This window comes from Drosophila virilis, unplaced genomic scaffold (genome assembly GCF_030788295.1).
Source record: "Drosophila virilis strain 15010-1051.87 unplaced genomic scaffold, Dvir_AGI_RSII-ME tig00001568, whole genome shotgun sequence".
NCBI classification, from domain to species: Eukaryota; Metazoa; Arthropoda; class Insecta; order Diptera; family Drosophilidae; genus Drosophila; species Drosophila virilis.
In genome coordinates this window covers 82,849-104,903 of record NW_027212845.1, presented here as the reverse complement: position 1 = coordinate 104,903, position 22,055 = coordinate 82,849, and the positions used below count along the sequence as shown (strand labels likewise).

At 41.7% G+C, this 22,055-nt stretch overlaps 1 protein-coding gene across 1 annotated transcript; it reads left to right on the top strand.

Annotated features, from left to right (window-relative positions):
• Nucleotides 1–7,493: 7,493 nt before the first annotated feature.
• On the top strand, nt 7,494–21,023 carry LOC138911556 (uncharacterized). Its single transcript, XM_070210912.1, has 2 exons — nt 7,494–11,066; nt 20,970–21,023. Exons 1-2 carry the CDS (start codon nt 7,494–7,496, stop codon nt 21,021–21,023), a joined length of 3,627 nt encoding a protein of 1,208 aa, XP_070067013.1.
• Nucleotides 21,024–22,055: the final 1,032 nt, after the last annotated feature.

Below are 22,055 nucleotides of genomic sequence, written 5' to 3'. Positions count from 1 at the left end.
ATTAATAGATTAATAACAATACTAATTTATTGTAAATAAACAAAAACACTACACATTAACTTCGAAGTTCTACATTTGTCAGCGGTGTGTAGTCAGCCACAATAGTGGGTATTTTATGAGTACCACAAAAAAGTAAAAATAAACCAACCGTTACCGTATTCAAAGGCTAATATTCTTTATTATTATTTCCCGCGTTTAATAAATAATATTGTTTTTTTTTAATTACCAAGTCAAATAAATTTATTAATTAAATTTATTAAATCAAATAAATTTTGATTTTAAGCAAAATTATTTAAATCTTTCGCAATCTCAATCGAATTATAAACTCGATTATTTACCTGTACCGGCATTCCAGTGTTTCTTTGTTTTAAGCATCACAACCTCTACTACTAGAAACGAGCACCTTTGTTTTCCTACCCAAGCGCTTCCGCCTAGTATGCCAACTAGGAAAGGGGAAGAAACAAAGCATCAATTAGCAGTTCCGTCCGCAAGCATCTCCAGAACTTCTCCGTCTCCAACAGCAGCCCTTAGAGTCGAAAGGGAAACATCGTTCCGGACTAAAAGCGAATCATCCGCATCCACGCCAAGGGGAACTGTTAAGGCACCTCTTAGTTCGAGGCCAAGTCCACTGATAAGAACCAGTCGCCCGCCGTCCAAAGCTAAAAGCGAAGCATCCCTGACCACTGCAGTCGGACGCACTAAGGCAACCATTAGCACAAGATCTAGTCCGATTTCCACGCGAGCTAATACCAAAACGGCCCAAAATATGACGTGCCAGGTCCGTCGGGACCAAGTGCGAGCCTTGTGGGACAAGGTTGAAAAAGAGTACGAGGTCGGCTCAACAATAATCTCGGAAGCCGGTTCACTGGAAACCATTTCAGTTATGCAGTCCAAGTACGACTATTGTTACATGGTATATGAGAGATGCGCCGCTAAACTTAGCGAGCAAATCGATACCGCTAACGCCCAAAATAGACCATCCGCTCAGTCCACCATTCCGACATATGTTCCCACAGGGTGTCGCTTACCTCCTTGCGACACAGAAATCTTCAGCGGAGATTACATACGTTGGCCCACATTTCGAGACCTCTTTACCGCAATTTACATAAATAATCCTAGGTTATCAGAGGTCGAGAAATTATTCCATCTCAATGCGAAAACCAGCGGTGAGGCTCAGGCGATTGTATCGAAGTCACCTTTGACTAACGATGGCTTCCGATCAGCCTGGGCCTATCTGACTGAGCGTTTTGAGAACCGAAAATTGTTAGTCAACAGCCAGCTCAAGTTTCTTTTCAACCTGCAGCCAATCTCCCAAGAATCTGGAACGGCAATTAAGGAACTTCAGAGCACCATTCAAGGTTGCTTAACAGCTCTGGAGTTATCCGAAATCAACATAGAAAACTGGGACTGTATCCTCGTGTTCCTATGTTCCTTCAAATTACCCAAATTAACACTCTCCTTATGAGAACAGTCCATCTCCAGAAAAAACGACATCTCATCTTGGCTTGAGATGAACGCCTTTCTCTTAGAACGCTATCGCGCTCTAGAAGCGATAGAAGAGCTTAAGCCAAGCGCAAATACTTGAGCGCACTCCAGAATTGTTCGAACAGAACCTCCTACCACTAGAAGGCTTAACCCATTTGAGAATAAGGTCGCTAACAAGCCGCAAGCCTGCAAATTGTGCTCCAGGGAGAATCACCCATCCGTCTGTGCCCACGATTTCTCCAAATGCCCGTCAGCGAACGGGCAACTTACATCAAACAGCAAAAACTATGTTTGAACTGTTTCGCTAGGGGTCATCAGTTAAGGGATTGCACAAGTGCTCACAATTGTTTTACGTGCAAGGGTCGTCACAATACGCTCTTGCATCGTTGTGACACTCCACAATTGAGCCCTACAGTAGTCTCCATGCCACAAGCAACAGCTCCCTCCAATCAATTCATACAGTCCACTCCATCCCAACAAACGAATGTTCACAATTATGTTGCAATTAACACCCACGGTGTTCTCCTAAGTACGGCTGTTATATATGTTCGCCATTTGGGTGTAAATTATACAGCTCGTGCACTGATCGACTCGGGATCAGAGGCAACATTTATTTCCGAGCGACTCTTCCTCCTGATAAAGCTGCCGTACAAATCCGTACAGGCACAAGTATCGGGATTAAATAAAGCTGTTGCAGCCCAGCCTCGCAAGCTCTGGCATTTTAATATTGGCTCTCCTTCTAAGCCTCGTATCCAAATCGAGGCATCGCCTACGTCCTACTACATTTGGCAGGGAATCTACCATCATGTTCGATCCCCCAAATTTTATTGACAACCCTGCCAAAACTCCAGTTAGCGGACCCTAATTTCCACAAGAGTTCGCAGACAGATGTGCTGATTGGCGCTGATATCCTACCGTCCATACTAACGGGCGGCTCCCATCCTAATATATGTGGCACGTTGCTGGGCCAGGAAACTATTTTCGGGTGGATTTTAACAGGCCCAGTTTCAAAGACCGCATCCACCGCAACCTCGTCATTCTCGACTCGAATATCTGTCTCTCAAGAAGAGCAATTAGACGTCATTCTCACAAAGTTTTGGGAGGTTGAGGACATTCCAGTCAAACTGGTAAAGAGCTCCGACTCTTTTTGTGAGAGTAATTTCATCCGAACAACAACAAGGAACGAGAATGGCAGATATGTAGTCACCCTACCTTTCCAAGAACCTAATCACATAGACAGGACATTCAAGATCTATCGCACTAGCTCAGTTTCTAAAGAACGAGAATCGTTTAAAAAGAAACCCTCCTTTGAAAGAGCAGTACGACTCCGTGATTCGGGAGTACTTCGACTTAGGTCATATGACACAAGTTTCTCCAAACAGCAACCCCAATAATTTTTACCTGCCGCATCATGCTGTTTTTAAGCCCGACAGCACCCCAACAAAGGTTCGCGTTGTGTTTAACGCCTCCAGCCCGTCTTCCAATGGCAAACGTCACATGATATCCTACACACGGGACCAGTACTCCAATCCGATCTGACGATTCAGATCAGATCAGACTAAAGTGGCGATTCTACCGCTACGTTTTCAATGCCGATATAACTAAGATGTATCGGCAAATCCAGGACGATTCAAGACATACGCCAACGAATACTATTTCGCAATAAGAACGAAGAACTTTGCGACTTCGAACTACTACAGTTACCATTGGGGTAAACTGTGCCCCATACCTCGCAATCCGGGTCCTCCGTCAACTTGCTCGTGATATACGAGAACATTGTCCCATCGCATCCGATATAATTGAAAATTAGATGTATGTCGATGAAGTTCTAGCAGGGGCACACACGAAGCCACAAGCAATTTCAGCCATTGCAGAACTTCGCATGGCACTCGACAGAGCTGGGTTCCCTCTGAGAAAGTGGATATCCAACACAAAGGAAGTGTAATGAAAATTTCAATTGGACAGACTGCACTATTGTTCTTGCCTGGTTGGATAAATCTCCATGCAAATGGTCCACCTTTGTGGCTAACCGGGTAGCCAAGATATCATCAACCAATGGCAAATGGTCCCATGTTCGATCCGAACATAACCCAGCTGACCTAGCTAGTCGGGGGGTTTCCCCTCGGGACCTATTGGGCAGCACTTTGTGGTGGCATGGACCGGAATGGTTACAACTACCACAAAACCAATGGCCAGTTCCTGTTACGGTACTTGAGACAGAGATTGAACAACGCGCAGTAAAGTGCAATGTCTCACAGCTACCCTCCTATAACCTTCTGGAACGATTCTCCAGATTCGAAAAGGCATTGCGAGTTATTGCATATGTCGCTTTATCCAGCGCTGTAGAAATCCAGCGATCCACTTTCCCGCCGAGCTCCGTAATGAAGAACTTACGAGAGTTCAGTTCCGACTTATCGAGTATACTCAACGCCAAGCTTATCCTAAGGAGTAAAGCTGTTTGCTCGATAAGCAGCCAATTCAAGGATCAAGCAGCATTCGCAATTTAACCCCTTTCATCGATCAAAGGGGTATTCTGCGATCCTGTGGACGGGTGAGAGCGTCAACCTCGTTAGGCTATGATGAGCGACACCCCATAATCATTCCGGCCAATTGTGATTTCTCACGCCTCCTGGTCCGATTTACCCACCTTATTTGTTTTCACTGAGGCAATCAGTTGGTAATGCGCCTCATAAGAGCCAAATACTGGATCCCAAAGCTCAAGGTCCTGTTAAAATCTACCATAAACTCCTGCAAGGTCTGCGTAATACACCGTAGACGACTCCAGACCCAACTTGGCGAACTCCCAAGGGCGAGATCAACCTTTTCCCGACACTTCACGTAAGAGTAAGTTGATTGGAAAAAATTAGCAAAGAGGTAAGCAGAATCAGTGTCATTGCTAGCTTTATCCATCCCAAGAAAAAAAGAAAATGGCAAACTAGAAGATTTACGCTTCACGTTTACAAAATTATAAAACTGTCTCATATATATATAAAATCCTATTAAGACCGCACCACTATTTGAAATAGCTACCAGAAGAACTAACGGTCGAAAATTAATATGTTGATTAAAAAACATATTTGTTTATCAAGATATCTTGACTAAATGCGGAATTTATTTATCAAAATCCTCTTAAGATCGGTCCACCATTTTAAATAGCTACCAGAGGAACTGACGGTCAAAAATTAATATGTTGAATAAAAAAACATATCTGTTTATCAAGATATCTTGACCAAAGTCGGCATTTAGTAGTTTAATTATCCACTTCATATTTATATAAAATCCACTTTAGATCGGAACACTATATCATAAAGCTTCCATAGGATCGATCGGTCGAAAGTTAAATTGTTGTATGTTATTGTTGCGGGACGAATTAATTTATCGATTGTTTAGTATTAAGTATATTCTGAAAGTATGTATATTTGCCCTCCGAATGTACGGGCACACTGTATTTGGCTTGTTGCCGCCATTACTTAAATGTTAAGCTCATTATTGTCGTGAGTTCGAAAGCCGTAGGAGGAAAGACTGCGGTAAGATTCCGAGGGAATATATATCTAAGTTCTAACCTATGTAATCCGTTTAGAATAAAACACTTGCACTAGCACGTTTTGCATTACGCTGTCTCTAGTAACATCGGAGTAACATGGCCGGGGGCCAGGCGTAAACTTGCAGTGTTCAAATTGCAACTCCACCTTCATTTGGCACGCGACATGATCTTTTATTCGCAGTTCTTATTGTAAGAAACTGCAAGGGCGACTTGCGCTGAAGACAAGACGTGGTGTAACATTGGTGTTACAGTGTGTGTACATAGACACAGCACAGGCAGGGCCTCCACCCAGTTATAGAGTCACCATTAGTACGCAGCCAGCGTAAAATATAGCAGAAACCATCTCCGAGCTGAGTAGGATGACACAACGGTCACCTAGGAAAAGCCCACGCTTAAACGATGGCCAGGAGATAGCTACCACGGCGAGTGGGACGCAGACAAAGCGGACAAGTAGAATGGTGAGCACTGTATCACAAATGCAAGTTCCCGCTGTTAGCGCGCCACAAAGCCCCAGCACCGTGGATGTGGGCACAAGTGTACAACCTGCCGGCACTGTGGCCGCGGGAGTGAGTGCACGAGCCAGCACATTGACAGGAGCGCCAAGCCCAAGCACGCAACTCTCAAGTACGCAAGTCATAGATTTGATAAAGAGAGTCGCTGTGCTAGAGCACGAGTTGCAGAGGTCAAAAACTGGTCAAGCACATGTAAGTACAGTTACTGATCCCGTTAAGTTGAGTAGTGCTGGCATGAGTGGTACAGCTAACCTGCCGCCATCTTTGATCGGAGCGGAGAGCGGAGAGCCATCGTCGAATGGAAGTTTGAGTGAAACTGCAACTATGAGTGTAGTCCCAAATTCAAAAGTAAGTTTGAGTGAAACTGCAATTTTGAGTGGAACTACCATTTTGAGCAGATCGCCATCTTTGAGTGAGGCACTGCCTACGTCATTGAGTGGAAATTTGGGAACACAGTTGCAAACGGTAGAACGGGCTACAGTTATGGATAACTGCTCTACAACGTCAAGCCGCTCGACGCCATATTGCTTTGCAGGCATTGCACAGCCAACGCTCAGCTACACTCCGGCACAGGAGAACCAACAAACGATAATTTTGGAGCCAACGCAGGCAACTGGGAACTTCGCATGGACGACTCCCAGGAACGATGTATGCCTGCCACGAAAATTACCAGATCTACCCGAGTTTGGAGGTCAACCTGAGGATTGGCCTATATTCTTCTGCGCGTTTACGGAAACAACTTTGGCGTACAACTGTACAAATCTAACCAGCGATTGTTGAAGGCACTCAAAGGCGAAGCACGTGACACTGTGAAGTCGTTGCTCATACATCCCAGGAATGTGAACAACGTAATTGAACAATTACGTTTTAGATACGGCCGCCCAGAACAGCTAATACGCAGCCAGCTAATTAGTATTCGAGAGGTGCAGCCAATTCAGGAGCACAGCATAGCTAAAATCGTGCCATATGCTACACGCGTAAGTAACCTTGCCGCCTTTCTACAATCGGCTAACGGGGAACAGCATTTAGCGAATCCTACACTGATGGAGGATTTGGTCGCTAAATTACCACCAAGCAAGAGGGTGGAATGGGCCAGACATGCAGCTACGATTAGGCCTTTCCCGACGGTCGTACATTTTAGCGCGTGGTTAACGGACAACGCCAATGTGGTATGTACGATTGTGGACGTCGATAGTAAGGAGCAAAGACGTAGAGTGCTGCATGCCAGCATTGACCAGAATAATGAAGGGCGTCACCGAGGTCGCACCAAACAGTGTCCAATCTGTAATGGACAACACGCAGTCAGGGACTGCAACGAGTTTAACATAGCCTCTCCGCTAAAGAGGTGGACAGTCGTAAAAAGGCACCGGCTTTGTTTTTCGTGTTTACGAGTTGGCCACATGGCAAGAGTCTGCAATAGGGCCAACGAATGCCAAGTTAATGGATGCCGGAAGAGACATCATCGACTCTTACATTATCATGATGCTATGAGTCACAATGCACCGCAACCAGCAGGTGATAGAGTGATGAATACTGGACGGATGCCGCAGCCAGCGGATCCTCACACAAGGGCACCGCAGCCAGCGGATGCTCAATCGACGCAACAAAGGAACTTAAGTTGTGTCGATTCGGATGGAGAACGCCTACTATTCCGCATATTGCCAGTGACATTGCACGGGGCCAATAAGCGGATCGATACGTACGCGCTCCTCGACGAGGGCTCGTCTGTAACGATGATCGACGACGAACTACTGCGCGATCTAGATATCAAAGGGGAACGCAGGCAACTAAATATACAGTGGTTTGGTGGAAGAGCAACCAGAGAGCCGACCACAGTGGTAAGCATGGAAGTTAGTGGAGCGGACAAGCGCAAACGGCATGTGTTGTGAAATGTGTACGCCGTGTCCAACCTCAGCTTACCAATGCAAAGCCTGCATCAACGTGACGTCCAAATGTGGGGCAACGGTGCACGTCTTCCAATGAAACCGTATCGCGGGGCGGTACCAAAACTTCTGATTGGACTTGACCATGCGCATCTTGGACTGCCAATGCAAACAAAAAGGTTTGCACCACAGGGACCATATGCCGCAGCCACCGAACTTGGATGGGTGGTTTTTGGGCCGGCAAGAGATCAACCGACGGCAACGTCATCAAAGTCATGCCTCCTAGCAGTGTCGCAGGAGGATGCAATCCAAAAGATGGTAAACGACTATTTTGATATCGAAAACTTCGGGGTGAAGCTTACGCCACCAGTCGCAGCCAGCGACGATGCACGAGCACAGAGGATACTCGAAGACACCACGGTGAAAATAGGAGAACGCGACCAGACGGGTTTATTATGGAACCGTGATAATGTTGAATTGCCACGAAGCTATGATATGGCATACAAAAGATTGGTCAACATTGAGAGAAAGATGAAGCGTAACGATCAGTTTAAACAAGCCTATATGAAAATTATGGACGATTATGTTCACAAAGGATATGCTCGACGATTGAAGCAGCATGAGGTCGCTTTAGCCAACAGCGACAAACTTTGGTATCTTCCGCACTTTGGAGTTGAAAATCCAAATAAGCCCGGTAAGATAAGACTGGTGTTCGACGCGGCAGCAAAGGTTGGTGATATTTCATTGAATTCGGCATTATCCAAGGGGCCGCAGCACTATAAGTCGCTGCCGGCTGTTCTCTTCCATTTTCGGGAAGGTGCCGTTGGCGTTTGTGGAGACATCCGAGAGATGTTCCATCAAGTGTTGATTCGACCGCAGGACAGATGCGCCCAGCGATTCCTGTGGCGAAACGGCGATGATCGCCGGGAGCCTGATGTTTATGAGATGAGGGTAATGACGTTTGGAGCAGCATGTTCGCCAAGCGCCGCACACTATGTGAAAACCTTGAATGCCCTGCAGTTTCAGGATTCAGACCCTCGCGCTGTTAAAGCTATTCTTGAATGCCACTATGTGGACGACTATGTGGATAGCTTTGATAGTGAAGGCGAAGCCGTCACCATATCGACAAGAATAAGAGAAATACATGCAAATGCTGGATTCGAATTGTGCCAGTTTACTTCCAGCTCGCCAACTGTAGCTGACGCGCTGGGCCAACATGGGACTGCGAGGAGCATCGGATGGGGCGAAGCTGAAGAAAAGATTCTAGGCATGTGTTGGCAACCAGCCACGGACGATTTCAAATTCAACATGAAGTACCACAAAGTACCCCGATGTGTGCTAAATTTGGAGCGAATTCCTACGAAGAGGGAATTCTTGAGCTTGATCATGTCAACATTCGATCCTCTGGGATTTCTTAGCTGCCTCATGATAACTGGAAAGTTACTAATGCGTGAGATTTGGCGACGAAATGTGCAATGGGATGAACCATTACCAGATGAGATCGCCCGGGCCTTTAGCAAATGGTTTCAGGATATGAACAACGTGGAAGGATTTCGGAGCTCGCGCCATTACTTCGGCCCAACACCTGTGCGGGCAATACAGCTGCACGTTTTTGTCGATGCTAGCCAGTCAGCATTCGCAGCCGTGACTTACTTGAGGGTCACCTACGACAACAACGACGTGCGAATATGCTTCGTAGGTGCCAGGACGAAGTGTGCCCCAATGAAGACGATGTCAATTCCACGACTGGAATTGCAAGTAGCCGTGTTAGAAACGAGGCTGATGGACACTGTCAAAAAGGAGCACAGTATAGCGATCAGCGACGCTATACTATGGACTGACTCCAAAACTGTGCTGCGTTGGATAGGCAGCACCCACCGTCGATATAAGCAGTTCGTCGGAAATCGAGTGGGAGAAATTTTGGAGTCAACAAAGGTTTCCCAATGGAGATGGGTACCTACTGCTGAAAATGCAGCAGACGACGCAACGAGGCCGCATTGCCACGTAGACCTCAGCCATCGGTCACGATGGTTAGACGGGCCAACATTTTTGCGGCAGCCAGAAAGCAGCTGGCCGCAGTCCGAACCGGGCACGGAACACTCATCCTACGAAGATGAAGAAGAGATGCCGAGTGAATTTGCCTTAGTTGCAGCAAATAGCTTTTTCATTTCATTTCAGAGATTCTCTAGCTACAGTCGGCTGGTGAGGACGACGGCTTGGGTTTTAAGGTTCACGCGCTGGAGCCGTGGACAGAGGACTGAGCTTGAGAGATTCGGCCTCACCGCGACGGAGTGTGAGAACGCTGAGAACTTACTGATACGGCGAGCGCAATGCGAAGCGTTCCCTGACGAGGTTCGAGCCTCATACAATGAAGAATCAGTCGGTCATCGAAGCGACATAAGAGGGCTGGCGCCATACTTGGATGACAATGGAGTCTTGCGTGCGTATGGCAGGATCGATGCCGCACTGTGTATACCGCATAGTGCGAGAAGGCCAATAATATTGTCACACCGGCACGCACTGACGGAACTGATTGTGTATCACTACCATGTGAAAATGAAGCATCAAAACGTGGATGCAACGATAGGTGACATCAGGACCAGATTTTGGATAACAAAGCTGCGTCGACTGTTGCGTACAGTAATATCTGGATGTTGTGTGTGCAAACTTCATAGAGCGCAGCCAGCGCCACCTATAATGGGTCCTTTGCCAGAGGACAGACTGGAGGCCAATGGATGGCCATTTAAGTTTACGGGTCTGGACTATTTTGGACCACTCCTTGTGACGATCGGACGTCGAAAGAAAAAGAGATGGGTCGCCTTGTTTACGTGTCTGACGACAAGGGCCATATATTTGGAGCTGGCACATGACCTGTCAACTGATTCCTGTATAATCGTAATCAGGAACTTTCTTTGCCGTCGCGGACCTGTACTGAGGTTGCGCAGTGACAACGGAAAGAACTTTGTTGGGGCCAACAGAGAAGCCAAAAGGCTAATAGATGTATTCGAGCCGGAGAAGATTCAGGGTGAGTTATCTTCTAGAGGCATTGAATGGATCTTCAACTGCCCAGCGAACCCAGCTGAAGGGGGAGCCTGGGAAAGGATGGTGCAGTGTGTCAAGAGAGTGCTACGCCACACAGTAAAGGAAGTGGCACCAAAGCAACACGTACTGGAGAGTTTCCTGATTGGGGCCGAGAACGTTGTGAATTCTCGCCCGCTTACCCACTTGCCGGTGTCTGTGGACCAAGAAGCCCCCCTAACACCGAACGATCTACTCAAAGGAGTGGCCAATCTGCCTGACACGCCCGCTATCCACGAGCAGCCGAACGAGAGATGCGTCACGAGGAAGCAGTGGCGCATGGCGCGGCTGTTACGAGACCGTTTTTGGAAGCGGTGGGTCTTAGAGTACCTGCCTACACTTGTGCGACGCGTGAAATGGTGTGCGCGCGTTGAGCCGATACGCCATGGTGATATGGTGTTTATATGCGAGCCGTCCGTGCCACGCAGAGAGTGGCGAAGGGGCATAGTGGAGGAGCTCTACCCTGGACCAGATGGAGTGCCTCGACGCGCCAGCATCCGCGTGGCGGACAACAACCGAGTGCGACTGATGACTCGTCCCGTGGCTAAACTAGCCATACTGGATGTGAGTGAAGCAGGGCCTTCACGGGGGCGGGGATGTTGCGGGACGAATTAATTTATCGATTGTTTAGTATTAAGTATATTCTGAAAGTATGTGTATTTGCCATCCGAATGTACGGGCACACTGTATTTGGCTTGTTGCCGCCATTACTTAAATGTTAAGCTCATTATTGTCGTGAGTTTGAAGGCCGTAGGAGGAAAGACTGCGGTAAGATTCCGAGGGAATATATATCAAAGTTCTAACCTATGTAATCCGTTTAGAATAAAACACTTGCACTAGCACGTTTTGCATTACGCTGTCTCTAGTAACATCGGAGTAACATGGCCGGGGGCCAGGCGTAAACTTGCAGTGTTCAAATTGCAACTCCACCTTCATTTGGCACGCGACAGTTATACATGATTGTTTTTCATCATATCTTGACCATCCACGTAATTTATTAGTTTAACTACACTCCTCATATAAACTCAAAATCCTATTAAGATCGGACCACTATTTGAAATAGCATCCAGAGGAACTGACGGTCGAAAATTAAACTGTTGAATAAAAAACATATTTGTTTATCAAGATATCTTGACCAAACTCGTAAATTATTAATTTTACTATGCTCATCTATATAGAAAATCCTATTAAGATCGGACCACTATTTGAAATAGCTACCAATCTACCAATTAATCTGTTGAATAAAAAAACATATTTGGTTACCAAGATATCTTCACCCAACTCGGCATTTCTTAGTTTTACTAAGCTTCTCATATAAATACAAAATCCTAATAACATCGGACTTCTATATCATTAAGATGCCATAGGAACGGTCGATTAATAAAAAAACATTTGTGTTTATCAAGATATCTTGACCAAACCCGGCATTTAGTAGTTTAATTATGCTCTTCATATAAATGTAAGATCCTATTAAGATCGGATTTCTATATAATAGAAACGGTCGAACAATAAGAAAAACATATTTATGTAAAATCCTATTTAGATCGGAGCACTATATCGTAAAGCTTCCATAGGATCGATCGGTCGAAAGTTTAATTGTATGTTATATTTGGTTGTTTTTCATGATATCTTAACCATACACCTCATTTATTAGTTTAACTATACTCCTCATACATGTAAATACAAAATCCTATTAAGATCGGTTCACTATTCGAAAATTAATCTGTTGAATAAAAAAACATATTTGTTTATCAAGATATCTTCACCCAACTCGTCATTATTTATTTTCACTAACCTCCTCATATAAATACAAAATCCTATTAACATCGGTCTTCTATATCATTAAGATGCCATAGGAACGATCGATTAATTAAAAAACATTTTTGTTTATCAAGATATCTTGCTCAAACCCGGCATTTAGTAGTTTCTCTTCATATAAATGTAAAAACTATTAAGATCGGACTTCTATATAATAGAAACGGTCGAACAATAAGAAAAACATTCTTGTTTATCAAGATATCTTATCCAATCTCGGCATTAAGTCTTCATATAAATGTAAAATCCTATTTAGATCGGTGCACTATATCATAAAGCTTCCACAGGAACGATCGGTCGAAAGTTATATTGTTGTAAGGGAAATTTTTTGTTTTTCATGATATCTTGACCATACTCAGCATATATTGGTTTTACTTTGCTCCTCATATATTTGCAAAATGTTATCAGGATGGGACTTCTATATCATATAGCTGCCATAGTAAAGATAGATGAAAAAAAAAACATTTTTGTTTTTCAAGATATCTTGACCGAACCCGGCATTTAGTAGTTTAATTATGCTCTTCATACAAATGTAAGATCCTATTAAGATCGGACTTCTATATAATAGAAACGGTCGAACAATAAGAAAAACATATAAATGTAAAATCCTATATAGATTGGAGCACCATATCTTAAGCATCCATAGGATTGATCTGTCGAAAGTTAAATGGTTGTATGGAAAATTGGATTGTTTTTCACGATATCTTGACCATAGTCGTCAATTTTTAGTTTTACGATGTTCTTCATATATTTACATCGGACTATTTGAAATAGCTACCATAAGAACGATCGTTCGAAATTAAGTTGTTGCAAAAGACATTTTTGTTTACCAAGATATCTTGACCAAACTCGGCTTAAGTAGTTTAATTATGCACCTATATTTATGTAAAATCCTATTTAGATCGGAACACTATATCATAAAGCTTCCATAGGATCGATCGGTCGAAAGTTAAATTTTTGTATGTTATATTTGATTGTTGTTCACGATATCTTGATCATACTCGTCATTTATTAGTTTTACTATGCTCCTTATATAAGTTCAAAATTCTATTAAGATCGCAACACTATTTGAAATAGCCACCAGAGGAACTGACGGTTGAAAATTAATCTGTTGAATAAAAAAACATATTTGTTTATCAAGATATCTTCACCCACCTCGGAATTTTTTAGTATTACTAAGCTCCTCATATAAATACAAAAGCCTATTAGCAACGGACTTCTATATCATTAAGATGCCATAGGAACGATCGATTAATAAAAAAATTGGTTTTTCAAGATATCTTGACAAACCCGGCATTTAGTAGTTTATATTTTATATTTTTTTTTATTATCTCGGCTAATGGCTCTGCGTGGAGATATTTATTTATTTATTTATTTATTAATGGTCGACAAAACGAGTGTCTTCCTCATTATTCAAAAGATTGTACAATAGAATTATATGCTAAAAGCCTAGTTAAAGGATACAATTTTCTAAATAGCATCACCGACCGATGGAGGTGTTTTATTTGTCAGTCCGGCCAGCTGTGCCCCTTTTCACAGCTAATTTTGTCAGTGACGCTATTAGAGCCTATATCTAAGAAGGTTGTAAGTAGGAAAAAAGTGATCTCAAGTGAAATTAAAAATAATCTTAATTTGCTATATTAATAAAGAAAATACAATTAATAGGAAAAAAGAAAGTAAGAAAATTATTAATAAAGTAAAGCATTGTAAGTTAGATAAAGAGTGTTAAGTGGATAGGACAAAGAGATAAGTAATGGGAAATCATCGACACGGTGGGGGAAAATTTTTCAGCCTGTCCGGCAAGCTATGCCCCTGCTCATAGCTGGGAATGGTCAGCGACTTCCCGAAGGTATCCTGAAAGCAACGATTTTATTAGGGGTAGGACAGTTCGGTACAGAAAACGTGATGCAAACTATTATAATTTTTACATAGCACGCAAAAAGAATTGTGCATAGCGTAATCTGTTTTGCACGTAGATAGTTATAAGGGGCGATAATTTCTGGTTGGTCTAGCCGGAACAGAGAATTGAAGACGCCCTAGCAAAAAGGTAGAATCTATGTCGCCAATAATCAACTTATGTAGAAGGACAACACCGAGAATGAGAAGAAGCAGTCTGCTGGAGTAGGACGGCAACCGAAGATTAGGGTCCCAATTTAAACCTCGTAAGGCAAAAAGCAGAAATTGCTTCTGAACAGATTCAATATGATCCTGGCTGTTGATATACTGTGGAGACCAGATGCAAGAGCAGTATTCAAGGATAGGGCGAACAAGAGAGATGTACAGAAGTTTTATTATAAAAGGATCGTTTAATTATGTCCTTCATATAAATGTAAAATTCTGTTAAGATTGGACTTCTATATAATAGAAACGGTCGAACAATAAGAAAAACATTCTCGTTTGTCAAGATATCTTATCCAATCTCGGCATTTAATAGTTTATTTACGCTCTTCATAAATATGTAAAATCCTATTTAGATCGGAGCACTATATCATAGAGCTTCCATAGGATTGATCTGTCGAAAGTTAAATTGTTGTTTGGTAAATTTGATTTTTTTTCACGATATCTTGACCATAGTCGTCAATTTTTAGTTTTTCTAATTTATTCATAGATATACAAAATACTATTAAAATGGGAGCACTATTTTAAATAGCTGCCATAGGGACGATCGTTCAAAATTAAGTTGTTGTATAAAAAATTTTTGTTTATCAAGATATCTTGACCAACAAAATATTTGTTTATCAAAATATCTTGACCAAACTCGGCATTTATTATTTTACTATGCTCCTCAGATATATACAAAATCCTATCAAGATTGGTCCACTATTTGAAATAGCTACCAGGGGAACTGAAGGTCGAAAATTAATCTGTTGAATTTAATAAACGTTATTGTTTTTTAAGATATCTTGACCAAGCTCGAAATTTATTAATTTTACTATGCTCCTCATCCTATTAAGATCGGTCCACTATTTGAAGTAGCTACCAGAGGAACTGACGGTCGAAAATTAAGCTGTTGAATGAAAAAACATATTTATTTATCAAAATATCTTGACCAATCTCGGCATTTTTTAATTTTACTATGCTCCCCATATATATACAAAATCCTATTAGGATCGGTCCACTATTTGAAATAGCTACCAGGGGAACTGAAGGTCGAAAACGAAACTGTTGAATGAAAAAACATATTTATTTATCAAAATATCTTCACCAAACTCGGCATTTTTTAATTTTACTATGCTCCCCATTAAAATGCAAAATCCTATTAAGACCGGAGTTCTATATCATTAATATGCTATAGGAACGATCGATCAGTAAAAAAAAATTTTGTTTATTAAGATATCATCACCAAACTCGCCATTTAGTAGTTAATTTATGCACGTCATATTTATATAAAATCCAATTTGGATCGGATCACTATATCATAAAGGTTCCATAGGATCCATCGGTCGAAAGTTAAATTGTTGTATGTTATATTTGATTGTTTTTCATGATATCTTGACCATACACGTCATTTATTAGTTTAACAATAGTCCTCATATAAATACAAAATACTATTAAGACCGCACCACTATTTGAAATAGCTACCAGAGGAACTGACGGTCGAAAATTAAACTGTCGAATGAAAAAACAAATTTGCTTATAAAGATAGCTTCACTTAACTCGGCCTTTTTTAGTATTACTAAGCTCTTCATATAAATACAAAATCCTATTAACATCGGACTTCTATATCATTAAGATGCCATAGGAACGATCGATTAATAAAAAATAAATTGGTTTTTCAAGATATCTTGACCAAACCCGGCATTTAGTAGTTTAATAATGCTCTTCATATAAATGTAAAATCCCATTAAGATTGGACTTCTATATAATAGAAACGCTCGAACAATAAGAAAAACATTCTTGTTTGTAATACATCTTATCCAATCTCGGCATTTAAAATTTTATTTACTGTCTTAATAAATATGTAAAATCCTTTTTAGATCGGAGCACTATATCATAAAGCTTCCATAGGATTGATCCGTCGAAAGTTAAATTGTTGTTTGGTAAATTTGATTGTTTTTCACGATATCTTGACCATAGTCGTCAATTTTTAATATTTCTATGTTCTTCATAAATGTACAAAATACTATTAAGATGGGACCTCTGTTTTAAATAGCTGCCATAAGAACGATCGTTCAAAATTAAGTTGTTGTATGAAAAATTTTTGTCTTTCAATATAATTTTATAATTTTTACATAGCACGCGAAAAGAATTGTGCATAGCGTAGTCTGTTGTGCACGTAGATAGTAATAAGGGGCGATAATTTCTGGTTGGTCTAGCCGGAACAGAGAATTGAAGACGCCCTAGCAGAAAAGGAGAATCTATGTCGCCAATAATCAACTTATGTAGAAGGACAACACCGAGAATTGTCCTACGGTTGATTAACGACGGAAGGTTGAGAAGAAGCAGTCTGCTGGAGTAGGACGGCAACCGAAGATTAGGGTCCCAATTTAAACCTCGTAAGGCAAAAAGCAGAAATTGCTTCTGAACAGATTCAATACGATCCTGGCTGTTGATATACTGTGGAGACCAGATGCAAGAGCAGTATTCAAGGATAGGGCGAACAAGAGAGATGTACAGAAGTTTTGTTATAAAAGGATCGTTAAACTCTTTAGACCATCGTTTAATAAATCCAAGTACACCTTTTGCCTCATTAACAATGGTATCTATATGAAGATTGAAACAGAGTTTAGAATCAAAAATAACGCCTAGATCATTAACTGTTAGTATACGTTGCAAAGGGATATTGTCGATTGTATAACTGACAAGATAAGGTGTAGTACGATTAAAAGTCATAAACATACACTTTGAACAATTTAGATGCAATTGATTGGCCGAACACCAAAGTTGCATAGCGTTCAAATCGTCTTGTAGACGAGAATGATGTAGAGGGTTAGTGTATGATAGAAAAAGTTTGACATCGTCCGCATACATGAGTACACGGGCATGTGATATAACAGAGGGAAGATCATTTATAAAAAGTGTAAAGAGTAAAGGTCCAAGATGACTACCTTGAGGAACACCAGAAGTAACGTGAACCCTTTTAGAGGTAGTCAACCTCAGTATTACTCTTTGGGTCCTACCTTTTAAATAAGAATTAATCCAAAGTAAAAGGGACAGAGGGAAACCTATTCGGTCAAGTTTAATAAGTAAAATGTCATGGTGCACAGAGTCAAACGCCTTACTGAAGTCAGTGAACATTTACCAAGGAAGTAAACTCAAGCAGATTGGTCGTAGTTGACCGATTCTTTACGAATCCATGTTGAACAGGGGAAACAACTGATTTGCAGAAATGCTGCAAATTCGAAGTGATTATTTTTTCAAATAATTTAGGAATAGCAGACAGTTTTGCAATGCCCCTGTAATTTTGTATATCAGACTTCCCACCTTTCTTGTGAAGAGGAATGATATAAGATTCTTTCCAAAGAGATGGAAAGACAGAAGTTTCAAGGGATAGATTAAAAAGCTTTAGCAATGGATAGAAAAGGGAAGAACTGCACTCCTTGAGTAGACAACTAGGAATATTGTAAGAAGATTTTAAAGAGTTTATAGCTAATAGGAGAGAGGAGTGTGAAATAATGGGGGGAGGTATAGAACTGGCGGAGGAAATAGTATAAGGGTAAGAATTAGTATTAGGACAGACTGAAGAGTAAGTTGATTGGAAAAAATTAGCAAAGAGGTTAGCAGAATCAGTGTCATTGCTAGCTTTATCCATCCCAAGAAAAGAAGAAGATGGCAAACTTGAAGATTTACGCTTCAAGTTTACAAAATTATAAAACTGTCTCGGATTTCGGGCGAATTGCCTTTTACAACGAATTAGATGATTCTCATAGCATTGAGAATTAAGAAGAAAGAAGTTCGACTTGGCTATGGAATATTTAGCCAAGTCTGTACACGAACCAGACTTTTTAAACTTTTTAAAATATTTGGATTTTACATTTTTTAGATGTGATAATCTGGGAGTAAACCAGGGTGGTTTTGAAAAAGTAGTCGAAGGAATTGACTTAGGAATACACACATCTAAGAGGGAGTTTAGGGTGATATAAAAAGAATTAATGGCTGTATTCATATCAACTGAGTCATATAAGAAAGACCAATCGGTTGAATAAATAAGCTGATTCAGCAAAGAATAATTTCCTTTGCGAAAGCAATAGCGGGGCTTATTGGCTGATGAGCACGAAATGAAAGGATTACAATTTAGCATTGCAATCTCTAAAGTTGGATGATAGACATCCTCAGGAAGAGATAAAGGAGGGGACCTAGACACATTAGAAATAAGGTAGTCGTTAACAAATACAAGGGTTCTATTCAAGGGTTCTATTCATATGATTAGAAATTGAATTGATTTGAAACAACGAAAGATCAAGCATGCAGTCTAAAAAATCGTGCTGTGCTGAGGGCACTAGATAATTTTCAGCAGTGAATAATGACCAAGAGATGTTCGGCAAATTAAAATCACCCAACACCATTAATAGGTCATTATCCCGCACGTGTGAAGAAACTTCTTTAATACAAGTAATATGATTCATATAAACTTGAATATCAGAAGAAGGTGGGACATAAGAGCATGTTACATAGATATTCCGTGTAGGAAAAGACACCTTAACTGAGACAATCTCAGCGTCAGCAGGCGTACTAAAACAGAATAGTTCAGACTGGAGAGTGGCTTTAACGGCAATTAACACCCCACCACCTCGAGTCGGCCGATCATTTCTATACAAAATAAAGTTATTCGGTAAAATCTCAAATTCAGATATGGTTGAGTTTAACCATGTTTCTGAAAATGCTATTATGTCCGAATCGAAGGAAGTGCTGGCAATGAAAAAATTTTTAAGATTTGAGGTGAGACCACTGACATTCTGATAATGAATAAAGATTTGGTCAAAAGATGAAGCTAGTTTTTTGGGGCAGAAATGGTACCCTGTATTGAAGGGACTGGAAGGGTGACAGGCTGGTTACGCTTTTTAGACTTGAACTCATGAACAATCATGTGTGGTGGCCAAAATTTGGGATCACAAATGATAGGGAACATATCATGTGAAACATTTATTTTGAATGATGATATTTCACGAGGGGTGGAGAAATTAAATTTAGTTATTGACACGCTAGCAGAAGATTTGCTAGCAATATAGGCTGCCAATGACTCAGAAGTGGTGTCCGACGAAAGTCGAGACACAAAAACTTGCCTACGAGGGGAAACTACCGTTAAAGTAGGCGCTGATGGGGCTATAGGTAATACAGGCACATTGATTGTTTTTAACATTTTGGGCAAGATTGCGCGCAGGTCTACCTTTGCGGCCAGGAGCTGACGGGGCTGAGGCAGTTTGATTAATTGGGACGGAATCAGGTACGGGCTCTACTGGGTCTAGTACAGGGCTTAAAACTGGGGTAATTGGACAGTCGCTTGGAGAAGGCGATAAAGACAACATTGGAGATACCTCCAAGTTGCTAGGAAGAGACAAGAAAGTCGTAGGTGTCTGAACAGACGTAGAGGGCAATTGCAAAAGTTGAGGCTCCAACCGGCGATTGGTTGGGGACACAAATTTATATTTGCCTAGCAACTCGAAACTCGAGTCAAAATTACTCGAGAGCTGCTTAGCCACATTATTTAATTTTAAGAATTGACTTCTCACAGAATTATACATTCTGGAGAAATCAATTTGCTTGTCGATGCATTTTGGGCACGACCAACGCAAGCCACCGCAGCCCTTCTTGGCAATAGCAGCGATCTTGTCGCAATCACGCCCAGTGAGACCTGCACATTTAGCATGCATCATATTCTCACACAGCCAGCAATTAACAAATTGCGGCAGCGCAGAATCGTCAGCCTGCTTGAACGTGCACGGTTTCTTACAGCACGACATGATTATTAAATGGGCAAGCAACTTGCGAGAGCGCAGAGCAGAAACGAAAACGGTGCACAAGTAAACACTCAAAAAACAATTATTCGTACACAAACAAATTGTTTGGTGCGAAAAGCAATAAAAAGAAATTTGTGAGAGTGCGGTGCACAAGCAGAAAGTATTCAGCGAACACACGCACAAACAAGTGTATGCACAGGGGAGCACAAAGGCAAAAGACTTAAAACAGCCAATAACAACAAACACGGAACTGACGCCGCGTTTTATAAAATGTAATAATTAACAGACACGCTGCACAACAGATAACACTTTGCACAGTTTATAAAAGCTTTTTAAATAAAGCACCGAAAAATACAAAGTTTTGAAATAAAAAGCAGGATAAAAGCGCAAAAATATATAAAAATCTTGGAGCACAAGTAAAACACGTCAATCACTCTCAACTGAGAACTCTCTATTGCTCCTCAGATATATACAAAATCCTATCAAGATCGGTCCACTATTTGAAATAGCTACCAAAGGAACTGACGGTCGAAAATTAATCTGTTGAATAAAATAAACATATTTGTTTTTTACGATATCTTGACCAAGCTCGGAATTTATTAATTTTACTATGCTCCTCATCCTATTAAGATCGGTCTACTATTTGAAATAGCTACTAGAGGAACTGACGGTCGAAAATAAATCTGTTGAATGAAAAAACATATTTATTTATCAAAATATCTTGACCAAGCTCTTAATTTTTTAATTTTACTAGCTCCGAGAGGAACCAGCAATAAAGTCGGACAACTTGAACACCGTGAACTGCTGAACGAGGTTGTTGCTAAGATGCCCAGCAATATGAAATTGGATTAGGGCCAGTTTGGCCACCTTTGATAACTGGCTGCTTAATGTGGCAATGTGCGCCACTATGGTCACGCCCTACGAGACACCACTGGCTGATAACGAAAAGAAGAGCTCCACGAAAACCCCTAGAGAGCGAATTTTTGTGCACAACACGGTAGATAGCCCTGAGTGTTGTCAGCAACTACGTTCACAACAGGAACAGGAGAGGGTTTCATGTGCGAAGTGCGCCGGTAACCACCGTCTATCAGATTGCGACGACTTCAGATCAATGGGTACAAATCAGCGCTGGGAACTTGTTAAGGAAAAGAGGCTCTGTTTTTGCTGCTTTCTACGTCATCGTGCACAACTGTGTCAATCAAAGAAGAAGTGTCATGTAGATGGTTGCGAGTCAACGCACCATGTGCTGCTGCATACGTCTACCATGAGTGGTAGTAAAGTGGAGCACACGGGCCAAGGTAGCAACCACCGGATTAAGGCAAGTGAGTCTGCCGTTATGTTTCAGGGCAGCTCCGCAAGTAAGACACTGTTTCGATATGTCCCAATCACGCAGAAAGAGCGCTTGCAGACGAGCTGGAATTAGATGGTCCTGCGACCCAGCTGTGTCTTAAATGGACAGGGGACATAACATAGAAAGAAGCTGAGTCGACGTCCGTGGCTGTGAGCACTTCAGCGCCAGAACATAACGCAATACAGTATGCCTTAAAAAACGTGCGAACAATAGCGAACTTGGACTTACCAGAGCAAAGTATCGTCCCACAGTTGCTCAACTCTCGGAAGCACTTATCTACGCTTCCTATTCTGCCGTATAACAAAGTCAAGGCTCAGCTTATCATTGGTTTAGACAATATCAAAATAACTGCACCCTTGGAGATACGAGAAGGTGAAAACGACGACGTCATAGCAGCGCAAAGCAGACTAGGATGGGCCGTATATGGCCGCCCCATTGTGGGAGACAGCACCACGCCTCGGCTGCTACATATTTGCCAGTGCAGTGCGG